General features: G+C 34.4%; 3 protein-coding genes across 3 annotated transcripts; 2 read left to right on the forward strand and 1 right to left on the reverse strand.

Annotated features, from left to right (window-relative positions):
* Positions 1-1712: 1712 nt before the first annotated feature.
* LOC133670744 (probable fructokinase-6, chloroplastic) lies at positions 1713-6458 on the forward strand. The gene is made up of 7 exons (XM_062091335.1): positions 1713-2050; positions 2673-2881; positions 3577-3789; positions 4296-4493; positions 4607-4744; positions 5281-5397; positions 6051-6458. The coding sequence occupies exons 1-7, from the start codon at positions 1906-1908 to the stop codon at positions 6183-6185; spliced, it is 1155 nt and encodes a 384-aa protein (XP_061947319.1). The 5' UTR covers positions 1713-1905; the 3' UTR covers positions 6186-6458.
* Positions 6459-7151: 693 nt separating this feature from the next.
* On the forward strand, positions 7152-7808 carry LOC133670614 (polcalcin Syr v 3-like). The gene has a single exon (XM_062091151.1). It carries the CDS (start codon positions 7406-7408, stop codon positions 7649-7651), a length of 246 nt encoding a protein of 81 aa, XP_061947135.1. The 5' UTR covers positions 7152-7405; the 3' UTR covers positions 7652-7808.
* Positions 7809-8356: 548 nt separating this feature from the next.
* On the reverse strand, positions 8357-11974 carry LOC133670457 (probable serine/threonine-protein kinase PBL7). The gene is made up of 6 exons (XM_062090954.1): positions 10806-11974; positions 10459-10716; positions 10190-10371; positions 9991-10070; positions 9753-9900; positions 8357-8963 (listed from the first exon to the last, which is right to left on the reverse strand). The coding sequence occupies exons 1-6, from the start codon at positions 11362-11364 to the stop codon at positions 8619-8621; spliced, it is 1572 nt and encodes a 523-aa protein (XP_061946938.1). The 5' UTR covers positions 11365-11974; the 3' UTR covers positions 8357-8618.
* Positions 11975-12677: the final 703 nt, after the last annotated feature.

Here is a 12677-nt window from a genome sequence, read left to right on the forward strand (position 1 = left end):
TTAATGGTCATTTTCGACAAAATAATAGTAATTTGTTAACTTCATTCCATGTTATAACACCGTCAATATGAGCTCACAATTATAACTATAGTAACGGCGTTTGTAGAGAAAAATAGTGGGTCAATACGAGTTCCATGTTATAAATTAACCTTTTGTCTTTCAAATATAATTATTAAACCTGGCTCCTTGTAGAAAATTTCAAGCTTGACTAAACAAAGTTAAATTTTATACTGTTTTTTATATTAATTTAGTTAAACATGAATAACTTGACAGGTTAATTCATAATTTAATAGACCTAATCAAATCTGATTAAATTAAAATTTTAAAATAATTAAAATAATTTTGCTTTGAATATAGTAGATTTGAGTTTTCTAGTGTCCCGCAAGTTAACTAATGACTCTAGACAAGCATGACAAGTATAATTTTCACATTTTTTATAGTTTTAATGTATTGTTTATATGATTTTTATTTACTAAAAATATTAATACAGTACATATTTAATGAATATATTAAACAAAAACTATGCATTATTAAATTTTATTGAGAATCTCAATGAATTTATAATAAGGATAGTTGCTATTAACATCCACAAAGCTTGCAGTCCATAATGGCACCATTTAAAAATATAATTGTTCATGAGGATCTGGAGAAATTTTATGACACTCAAATTATAACTATTAAAAACTTATAGTATATAGTATATGAAAGAGATAGATATAAAAAGAGATAATTACAAATAATTTTTATTTAATAGGAAAAGGAATTTTTATCACTTTTTTATAGGATCAGATATCCTTTTTTTTATATTGTAAATATCCAATAATTAAGTACCATAAAATAAAATTTTCGGAGAATTCACAGTGTTTGGAAATAGACGGAAGGAATCAGGAATGAGTTGGGTCGACAAGGAAAGGGCACTGGGCTTTATAACTTTCTGCTTTATCTGGGCTTGATCCCTATTTATCTGGGCTTGATCGCTATTTTATATTTTCTATCTATTTTTTCGTGGGCTATATTTACCGGCCCATGGATAAGATTAAAATGCATAAGTTGTCTTTAATCTTGTGCTATTGAGTCAATTAACGTGTTGCTGGGATAACTATTTTTATTAAAACAATAATATTTCAATCATTTTTTTTTATGTTCATCTGATCAAGTCTAAATTAGATTTAAGTTTGATTAAGTCAAATAAATTATGAAAAATCTATTTAAATTAATATTTTATTTTATTTAACTAAAAACTCTATCCAAATTAAGTTTTTAATTTTAATTTGTAGGTTTTTCTTACTTACAATTGTTTTGATTTCGAACAATACAAAGTGTTTTGGATTGCTATCTAAACAACGCCAATACCATAATCAAAATCATATTTTTTTTTAAGGGAATCATTAAACAAATAGGGAAAAAACTAATTTTAGTTATAATACTCATAATAATTATTTTTAAAGTATTTTTTATTTAAAAATATATTAAATTAATATTTTTTTTATTTTTAAAATTATTTTTAATATTAAAATGTTAAAATAATTTAAAAATATATGTGTAAAAAAAACTTCAAAATTCTTTTATATCACTTTTAAAACATAAAAATAAATTTATGCATTCCAATTTGACTCGAGAGACCAGAGAATAGCCATCAACAGACTACCTAACCAAAGCAAGAGTAAAAAGAGTCGTCTTGTCCATAATCCACAAGCTGACAAACAACAAACAACAAACAACAAACTACTTCACGCTCTTGCATCCTCCGCTCAAATCTCCATTGTTTTTATCCAACAACACTCCCTCCACCCCTCAAAACACTCCATATCTCTCTCTAACAACTAAGTCCAAAACCGGTTTGGCTTATCGGATCATAAAAACTAAGCAACCACAATTTGTTAGCAAGTTTTGATTTTGGAGTGCATGGCTGCTCTTCACTCTACTGCTTTTTGTTTAGGTAGTGTGGCTTTGTCTTCTCGTCAAGAACTTAGTTTTAGACGAGGGAATGTTAAAGCCTCGGCTTTTTCTTGCCCTTCTTCGGTTTCCATTCCTCGATTGAGCTTCCAAAGTAAGCATTTTTTGTTTCTTGGAATCATAAATTACTTCACTTTATCTTGATTTTTGATGTATGTCAAAGTATTTTTTTCCTTGATGGGTTCTTCATAGTCAGTTTAAATTGCACTGATTCTTGTTGGAAACGACCGGCCATGTCTTTTAAATTGAAGTTTCGATGATCAAGTTTTGGATTCTGCCAGTTTTAGTCTCATAATAGCGTAGTAGATGTCAAGTTGAATCTCAGGTTGTGTTTTTGTTTTTAACTTTTTTTGTTAAATGATAAATTTAGAAGAGTCAGAGAATATTTTTGAGCTTTAAGGCCTATAAAGTTCCAATCTTGTAGATGTCATATCATCAAGAAGCTTCCAATTCTTTAATAGTTTTGGCTCATTGAGCTTTGCTCTGCTATCTTGAGAAATATATTCTGCTAGAAGGACAGGAAGAGAGAAGAAATTTTTTTTGCCTTTATAGTTCAAATTCCCTTGGGCATCAGCTTCTTTTACCAAATGCATTACGTTTCTGTTTTTGCTATCTATTTAGATATATGAACTTCTTTTCTCTTTTTTTTCAACTTTTCATCAACTTGTTATGTGACTCTTGACCCTTTAATTTGTTTCCTTTCTTATGCATACTAGGTAAAGCATTAGGAGGTGATGGGTTTCCAGAAACGAAAGATTCCTCTCTTGTGGTTTGCTTTGGTGAAATGCTAATTGATTTTGTCCCGACCATTAGTGGACTTTCATTGGCTGATGCGCCAGCATTTAAAAAGGCTCCAGGAGGTGCACCTGCTAATGTTGCTGTCGGTATTGCTCGTCTTGGTGGCTCATCAGCATTTATTGGGAAGGTACCATTATGATAATATCAATCAATTTTTGTGGAAATGAGTAGAAAATAAGGAAGCAAGGATAAATTCATTTTCAAATAGCCAATTTGTTAAGGAGTGGATTAAAACTTCTGCCTGACTGGTTTTTTGATTCTATAGGGCTGGGTAATCTAGGATTGTGGTATTAAATTTAGGATCTTATTATAGTGTCATCTATGTTTCCTTTCTCCATCTGAATTGCTTCAAGACACAGAACAACCTTCTTGTTTCACAGAGATTTCGCTTGCTGATTCCAGGAGTTTTCTGAGTTTGTATGGCACAGCAGCATAGGAATTTAAATGCTTCCTAGAAATTCATGATATCTAACAGTGAAAAAATGTCATCAACCTCTTTGAGTTGAATGGAAATTGATTTATTGCTTATAGACTATGGATAGTTGGAGATGGAACCTATCTGTAAAAGCCAGGAGCTGTCAAAGCAATAGTTCGCTTTGTAAACAACATAGTTATATTGATTGTTCTTTCAACCTAGTGCATTCTTGACAAAGGATTGCTTATTCCCTCTTTCTTCTAAAAATTAACTGTGCATCAGTTTCATAGCATGCCATTCCATGCTTTTATTTATCATATTTGTGTGTTTTCGACAAAAATTAACCATAGATATTTTATCTCTCGTCTATTCTCTCAGATCTCGAATCTTTTGTACGACATGCACAGGTTGGTGAAGATGAGTTCGGATACATGCTTGCTGAAATATTAAAGGAGAATAATGTGAACAGTGAAGGGATGCGTTTTGATCGTGGTGCACGGACTGCTTTAGCATTTGTTACATTAAGGAGTGATGGGGAACGTGAGTTCATGTTTTACCGTAATCCTAGTGCAGATATGTTGCTTCAAGAAGCTGAACTTGATCTAGATTTGATTAGAAAGGTATGTGAGGTTTATACTTGTAATGATTGCTTAAAAATTAAAAGCGCAAAAAATCCCTTTTATAGAAGATTTTTAAAATGGAAGATGCAGTTCAAATATTGTCAGTTCATCTTCATCTTCATCACCTTTTAAATATTTTTTTGAAATAAAGTGATTTGCTTAGGCACCTTTTGAATTTTTTATAAAAGAATGATAAATCAATAGGGCAGAAATGGTTCTTGGACTCAAAAGTCTGTAGTTTCTTAGAAAGAAACACCTAGCAGACCCAAAATGGAAGCATAGATTTAACTTAGCTATGTAAACTTTTAATGTACGTATGAATTACGTTTCTAATTTGAATGACAGAGATTATAGTTTTTCGTTCTTTTAGAACTTATGAAGATTTTACTGCTCTTCGGGCACCTTATTAGATAAAACTAATTTAAAATCTAGATTTAAGACCCACTGGTTTTAAAAAAGATAAGATAAAAAATCGTTTGTTTCTCCTCTTTTCTGTCCCCTGGCAGGCAAAAATATTTCATTATGGCTCTATAAGTCTTATAACAGAGCCATGCAAATCAGCCCACATTGCTGCAGCAAAAGCTGCCAAGGATGCAGGTGTTGTTTTATCCTACGATCCTAACCTGAGGCTTCCACTATGGCCTTCTGCAGAGAGTGCCAGAGAAGGGATTCTGAGCATTTGGGACACTGCTGATATTATTAAGGTAAGTACCTGAGTTCTTTTTGGCAATTGTTTTCCTTCCCCTAATGTACATACTAGACACAATCTGGATAAAAAAAACCACTCTGACGGTCACATTTAAATTATGTCTTTCAGATAAGTGAAGAAGAGATATCCTTCTTGACTAAAGGAGAAGATCCATATGATGATGTTGTTGTTCGTAAGCTATGCCATCCAAATCATAAATTGCTTCTTGTCACTGAAGGGCCCGAGGGCTGCAGGTATTACACCAAAGTAAGTCCTAAATGTCATTTAGCATTTACTTTTACAACTTACAATACTCCCCCTCCTTCTCCTCACCCATGCATGTCACTGAGAAATATTGTTTTGCTGTATTATTTCTTTGAGATTGGGTGATGACAGGAATTGATGTAAGATGCACTTCCACAGCCTTAGTTCATGAGAGAGAAAGAGAGAGTCTTGCTGCAGCATGTAACATTGTAGAACAACAGGCATGGAGAAGCAATCTAGATATTTTGATTTAGAGAGAATTATTGTGACTGGAAAATATTTTTATCAACTCTAACATAAAACTGCAATTTTATAAAAACCTTCTCTGCTTATGTAAGTTTGTTCTGTTGAGACCAGCTATAAAATGCTGTCTTTCTATCAATTTGGAGGATTTGACTTGTAAATTTAGGGAAAATGTACTATGATTTTTAAACTGATTGAGCTTCTAACATAGTGCTAATGCCTTGTGAAATCTCCCTAGCTTGCAGATAACCTTTTCTTCTAAATTTGTTGCTAAGTAGCTTCTTATATGTTTTCAGGAGTTCAATGGGAGGGTGAAGGGCTTAAAGGTAGATGCTGTGGACACCACTGGTGCTGGGGATGCATTTGTTGCTGGAATATTGTCACAGCTAGCTAAGGATCTCTCCTTGCTCCAGGTAATGCCATTAACAATTTGATTTAAAAATGGTAGTTTCTTCAGGTCAATACTGTTGCTGTATGTGTGCATGCACAAATTTACATGTATGCATCTTCGTCATAATGTAACTTTGTTTGTTCGAATGTATTGCATAATCCTACCTTTGCAATATATCAACTGTTGAATCAAACATTTGAGTTTTGGATCTGCCCTTGGCAATCTCAGTAACCGTATACGCTCCTGTTCTATCATTTCATGCAAACATATAACGAATATAGGGCGCTTTCTTCCATTGTATAGAAGAAACTTGATCTTTGGCTGTACTTAGAAGGGATAATATTTGGTAGGGAGTTTGTTATAACCATGCAAGGACTTCATAGAGCTAGACAATGTCGAGAACTTCTCAAAATTGCTTAACTCCCAATTTATTTTTCTTTCCAGCATCTAAAATTTATGTATCTATTTATGCAATTTTGGTTTCCAATCTCCAGTATGATTATTTTATGATATTCTTTAATTTACAGACATTCCAGGTTAATGTTGTCATGCAAACTAGTGCAATATTGTCTTTGGTTTTCATGATTTCTTGTTTAATAAACAGTGCACTTCATCTTGTAACATCGTAAAGTATTTTACCATCTGATCCATCTTATTTTAATTTTAATCTTTAAGAATGAGGACCGATTGCGAGAAGCTCTGATGTTTGCTAATGCCTGTGGTGCGTTGACTGTTAAGGAGAGAGGTGCAATTCCAGCTTTACCAACCAGAGAAGCTGTGCACAATGCCATCCTTCATTCTGTTGGATAGGGTTTCTTGTGATATCTGTGATTAGGTAATAAATTCCATTCCGATTCATTGGATTGTTCGACAATGCTAGCAATGGAGGGTGGTGGTAGTGTAGGATCTATTTAATTCTATTGTTCAAAACATATCTACCCAGTTCATTGTTGTAAGTTTACCATAATCTGTTGAGTGAAATCATTTGACTCTTGCGGGTAACACCAAACCCCCTGTCTCACACCATATTGTAAACATTCAGCTGAGGACTCCACCAATAAAATAAATTTACAATTTTTGTGATTTCTATGGTCTTTTTCTCTGCAAGTTATATGATTCCCTCACCCTACTAATGAAGTGCTTCTTGACAAATAAGGCCTGCAAAATTTTGATAAACTCTCAGCTGTGATCTTTTAAACAGAAAGAATCTAACGAGATTGTTTCTCTCCCTACTGGCTTCCCGCAGAAAACCTAGCCTTGATATGACCCACATCAACATAACTGCAAAACCAATATTGTAAGTTTGCTTGAATATTGAGCATCATCTAATTTGCTCTCAAATATCTTCTTAATTTTCTACAACGCTTCTTAGGCTACAAAAGGAAGTAACTTTTCCCATTCTTACCCCCTCTCCCAAGATTTGAACCCAGATCTTCGAGGGTAAATCTCAAGTCTTCCAATATTTGAACCTGAGAACTCCAAGTAGAGATATCAAGTGCTTAATAATTTGGAGGCTCTCTTGGGGAGGACTTGCTTTCAAAGTTATGTTGTAATGAAAAGCTTAATATTATTGAAACAACCAAAGAAATTTCCCATTAGTTCCTGTCAAAATTTAGACATTTATCTACACTCGCAATGTTTCAACACGAGTCCCAAAGAACAAAAATCTAAAGTAGCTATCGCTTTAACTATAACTCTTCATTATTTGACAAGCTGATGTCTCAACCAATGACACATCCTATGTTTCCTTGTAGGAGTCGAGTCATACGAATCACATCCCATGTTTTGTCCTAATTTTTCTCTCGTTTTTTTGAACAAATTCTAAGTTTAGATTTGTCCATTTCAACCGATGGATATTTATGGACAAAATAGTTGAGAGTTTTCGGGCAATCCATTCCTTTTCCGAATTCATTGGATGAACTTAGAGTTAAACACAAGCAAATCATCTCTTTAAAAACCCAATTCTTTTACCTCCCAATCATCCTCATTCAGTTACAAGACCAGGATCAAAACACTCTTTTAACACCACCATGGCTGACGAACAAGCTGAGCTGAATCGCATTTTCAAAAGATTCGACTTGAATGGTGATGGCAAGATCTCTGCAGCAGAGCTGGGCGATTGCTTGAAGACCCTCGGCTCAGTCACAGCAGAGGAGGTCAAGCGCATGATGGCTGAGATAGATACTGATGGTGATGGATCCATTTCATATCAGGAGTTCTTAGATTTTGCTAAGGCTAACAGTGGCCTGATGAAGGATGTTGCTAAGATATTTTAATCTTTCAACACATATCCTTTCCTATTCTTTGTTGTTTTTACTATGTGCTGTAATCTATGATTGTTTAAGGCAGCGGCAAGTCTAAATCAATTTTGATTGACACAGACTTGCTTTCGTAGCTACACTACAAACATCTTTATCAACTAATGTTTCTATATGTGAAATTAGGTATCTTGAGTATTTGGATGTGATATTGCAACAACAGAGTGGTTTTGTGGTCAAACAAGACGTTGCCAGTTCACGCTTTCAGATCCCATACTGAAAAATGGCTCCTATTCCAGAAAATTTTAAATGCACAAAAAATTGACCAGAATCTTTATTTTAGCTAGCATGACGACAAAAAATTGTCGTCATGCTATCATTTTATGGTCATAGGATGCTCAATTCCTTGGCTATTTACTACAGTATGATCTTCAAGTTCTGTGATCATGTACAAAAATTTAGTGAAAAACCATATGCTAGTATGCAAGTTATGGCCTCTCGAGAACTCAGAATTCACATTTCATGATGGACTGCTTTGTCCCACTTGATCCATGCCAACAAACACACGCATGAACGATAAGAGGCATCATATTCAAGCTTTTCTACTGTCAACAAGTTAAGAAAACAAGCAAATCTGCATGTTGTGTTTAAGAAATATAAAATAACAACTCTAACCTTGAAATGAATCTATTACTCTCAGTCTTTCCAATCATCAAGGGAAGATTACTAGAAAATCAGCATATTGCTTCCAAGATTATAAAATTAGAAGTCTAGCCTTTAAATAAAATCTATCTTCTTGGCCCATTGAAGCCAAGGGCAGCAGAATGAAAGCTATTTACACACTTCTAAGCAAACTCGTTTTTCCTACTTACAATTTTTACACTCGTTTTGATTCTGATTTTCAGGCTTTTTCTCTTCAGAGAGAGAAAAAAAAGGCAAGCAAAACCAACAAAGAGAAAAATCAGAAAGTTGAATATACCATGTTTTAACGACAACAAAGGTGATCATCATCCTCAAATTCCGAAACTCCTAACATAGCCAAGGCTAAGTGACTATTCATCTCACTTTTTGTCTGTTGTAGTTGAGGGTAACAATCTATAATCCCAGAAAAATTGGACTTCTTCCTGTTTGAGTAGATTGGTTGTTCTTCACCTCTCAGCATGCCAATAATTTCGTCTATTCCTGGCCTTCGAGATTCTTCGTTACTTACACAGGCGGTGGCAGCCTGAATCATCTGGATTATTTGAGTTGTATTTCTCAAAGTGCATTCAAGTCGTGGATCAAGCAACTCCTCAATGGCTCCTTTTCCCTTCTGCAGTATAGGTTTAGCCTGCAAAAGAATGCAGGGTCCGTGATGTTCAATTTCACATCCAAGCCAAGCAGATACTATTCATAATAAAAGAACAAATGTCATCATGTTGCGAACAAATGGCCAATATTTATGATAGGCTTGTTTGCTACTTGCTCAAGTTGAAATGATTTTTCATAGTGCAATCAAATCCTACTATGACTGACCTTGTTTCCAAAGTAAAAGCACGTGGTTTTATTGGAGCTTTAAGGCAAAAATCATAGTAAAATTAGTAATGATAGGATCCTTCAAAATAGCAAAACCATGAGAACAAATAAAATCATCCTCTACATGATATTACAACAAATTTGGCAAATTCGTGCATGATTCTGGGATGACAATTGCTTAATAATTCATATTTTAGCTGAAGTCATCATATAATTGAGGTCGAAAGTAAACTAGATGGAATTGAAAATGGGAAGCGAAAGCCTAGAATTCTAGCCACCAGTATAACAGTCTTTACTGTCAATCGATTTCCCTACAATCTGCAGGGAAAAACTGATGCATAATTTCATCCTTTTTACAGAACTACAGGATAGAGGTTATATTTGCTCAAAGTTTACTAAGAATTGTGATGTTCGCTTGATGTCTGATTAAAGGATTTGACTTAATCTAAATAGATATGATCAGAATGTGGCTTGTAGACTATGGCATTGCCTAATAGAATGCCTTATCTCTTCATGGAAAAGCTTATGGAGGGGCCCTTCAATCAAGCATTACAAAGTCAAAGGGACTAATGGAAATTTTAAAGGAAATAATTCAGTAACCTACCCATAGGACCAAATTCTCTTCCCCCGGTGGCCTTCTTGCTTCAATTGGCTTCCTTCCGGTAATTAGTTCCAGTAGGACCACACCAAAAGCATACACATCCGTCTTATCAGATATTTTCCCATGCTGGAAATACTCAGGAGCCAAGTAGCTGTGCAATAAAGATTTAATCAGAAAATTAGAAAAGAAATATAAATTTGTTGAACCATTAAAAAGACATGTATGGTTTCTTTTCTCATACCCAAATGTCCCCTTGACAGTTTTACAAAGGAAAGGGACTGAAGGTGCAGAAGTCCAAGTAGCTAAACCGAAATCACACAACTGCGAGCAGAATTGTCATTATTGGTCAATAAAAATAGCATGCGTAGACTAAAACTGACTCCGAATACCACAGAACCACTTAAATGAGAGGTTGTAAACCATAAAACAAACCCCCTTACCTTTGGGATTTTCTTGGAAGAAAGGAGTATATTTGAGGGTTTAATATCTCTATGAACAACACATCTTTCAGTTCCATTATGCAAATATGCAATTGCTTGTGCAATTCCAAGTGCAACCTTGTATCTCACAGACCAGGAAAGGCCTGAAGAACCCTTGACTCCTACCTTTACTTTCTTCTTATCTGCAAAAGGGTATTCCATAAATTACTCAAATTCCACCAAATTCAATCAAATTTCAAATTTCCAAATCAAAGAACAAGAAATTATACCGTGCAAATGGCGTTCTAAGCTCCCACCAGATACATATTTGTACACCAAGAACAAACCCTCCTCCGGATCAATACAGAACCCCACAAGAGGCACAATATTTGAGTGGTAAAGAGAACTAGCAATCATTAATTCTCTACAAAATGCTTTTGAAGCCTCTTTATCCTCTTTGTCTAATCTCTTAATTGCCACAGCAGTCCTCAAGAACCCAACTTTACCTCTAAAAACAAAGCTCAAAGCTCCCCTTCCCAAAACTCTACCTACCCATCACAACAAGAACAAATCAAAATCTCAAGCAAGAAACCAACTTCAAGATTCAAAACCGAAAACAAAAGATTTCATTTCTTACCTTTTGAGAAATTATTAGTAGCAGCAAGAATTTCACTATAACTGAATCTGACCAAAGAATTTGCAACTGGAGAGATACTCCTCTCAAGAGACTGAATTCTCCTCCATTTAAGCTCTTTAGCTCTCGTCTCATTCAATCCATTGTCCAAATTCACCATCAAAACAGTTGCAGAAGCTGAAGAATTCATGTTCATTGACTCAAGCTCAACTTGAGAGCATAAACTGAATCTGAAAGAAGAGTGAACTGAGTGTGGATCAGCATTTGTTAACTCTGAACCACTACCACAACCACCGGACTCTGCCAGCAGCCATGCCTTGTTGTGTTCTAAACTTCCATTCTTGTTATTACTCTTTTTAATGGTTTCATCACTATCATTTGGTAAAAAACAGGCCAAGCCAGATTGCCATAACATTTTTGACAAAAAACCTTTCATTTTCAGCTCATTATCATATTCAAAGGAATGATCTTTGGCTATGATAGTTGAAGCGGAGAGAGCATCACAAGTAGAGCTATTTGATGGCTCTTTTGTGTTTCTACAAGTGCCTTGACAGAACCCCATTTTGAAAGCAGATCACAATGAATGCACAAGGGCCCAGAAACCAGAAAAAGAGAATATAAAAAAAAGTTAAAGTTGATGCCTCCTTTGCTTGAAGGGCGGGGGAGAATTTGCTTTTCTCTATACAGACTAGAGAGAGAGTGAGAGATGGGAAAGAAATAAATGGACTTCAATGGTTTATGGTCCTTGTTTGCATAAATCAATGCAAGTATGTATGTATGTATGTATGTATGTATGTATGTATGTATAGGTAAAGCCGTGAAGGGTTGATTAGTTTAATGGGGATTCGAGTAGAGGGAGAAGGTGGCAATGAAGAAGTGGTGTATGGTCCCTTGAAGCTTATAACCTATAAAAATGAAATGGGTTTTATTGGGGTTTGGATTCAGTTGATGGTATTTTATTATTCCAAGGGAAAAATGAGTTGATTACGTAGAGAAACAAGGGATTCTTTCAGCTAATGTCAGAGTGGACAAATAGAACCCCACGAGTGCAAGTTTTAGGCATGAGCTAAATGAAAGAAGAAAGGGCACCAACCAAGAAGATGAAGATTGTGGGTTAAAGGAAAAAAAAAAGGATGGTGGGTTAAAGAGTGTTTTTCAGATTGGGTCATGAAATAAGAACACGAAAGAGATGACGACGAAGGGGGCAAAGGCTTATTATATGTAAAAGGTGAGGCCTGTGACTTTATGGGGTTTTTTGGGAACGAAAATTCAGACAAGAAAAGAAATTGATTAGGACATGTGTATCATACCAAGGATTGCTTTGTAGTTTGGTGACCATCCAAAGGTCTTTACTCTTTTGCCAACCTCCAACAACCTCTCTACCTGTACAGGCAAAACTAGCTATAGCTCGAATTGTCAGAAAACTTTCATGAGAAGGTGAAAGAATTTAAGTTTCAGTTCTAAGTAAACAAAGGAGGCTATATATATATATAACTTATGAATTATCAGAATTCACCTAACTTAGGATAAGAAAAGAAGATTTATTCGTTATTGTTGACTTATATTGTTTTTTTCTTAATAGTAAATATTGATTTAGATGGTAAATGGAATTTGTTTTAAATTTTCTATTTTACCTGTTGGGATTCAAATGGGAAAACAAAATGAAACAACAAAATTTTGTGAATATATCATATATATGTGAATGGTTGGCCTATATTATATCTCGTACATGAAAATTGTTAAAAACTTTAGATTTATGTCTGAAAATTGTTAAAATATTTTTTATTATTTTGATATACTAATATTAAAAATAAATTTTAAAAAATAACTTAAATATATGCGGAGAAAACCAATCACTCAAAACTTTTCTACCAT

Source organism: Populus nigra, chromosome 13 (assembly GCF_951802175.1).
Source record: "Populus nigra chromosome 13, ddPopNigr1.1, whole genome shotgun sequence".
NCBI lineage: Eukaryota > Viridiplantae > Streptophyta > Magnoliopsida > Malpighiales > Salicaceae > Populus > Populus nigra.

Excerpts from the sequence above, each read along its gene's own strand:
- LOC133670744 (XM_062091335.1), top strand. The coding sequence starts at position 1,906 with ATGGCTGCTCTTCACTCTACTGCTTTTTGTTTAGGTAGTGTGGCTTTG. Across the intron at positions 3,790-4,295 it reads ATCTAGATTTGATTAGAAAG|GCAAAAATATTTCATTATGG; the intron begins GTATGTGAGGTT and ends GTCCCCTGGCAG. Across the intron at positions 4,745-5,280 it reads GCTGCAGGTATTACACCAAA|GAGTTCAATGGGAGGGTGAA; the intron begins GTAAGTCCTAAA and ends ATATGTTTTCAG.
- LOC133670614 (XM_062091151.1), top strand. The coding sequence starts at position 7,406 with ATGGCTGACGAACAAGCTGAGCTGAATCGCATTTTCAAAAGATTCGAC.
- LOC133670457 (XM_062090954.1), bottom strand. The coding sequence starts at position 11,364 with ATGGGGTTCTGTCAAGGCACTTGTAGAAACACAAAAGAGCCATCAAAT. Across the intron at positions 10,372-10,458 it reads CTTAGAACGCCATTTGCACG|ATAAGAAGAAAGTAAAGGTA; the intron begins GTATAATTTCTT and ends ACCCTTTTGCAG. Across the intron at positions 8,964-9,752 it reads AAGAGAATTTGGTCCTATGG|GCTAAACCTATACTGCAGAA; the intron begins GTAGGTTACTGA and ends ATTCTTTTGCAG.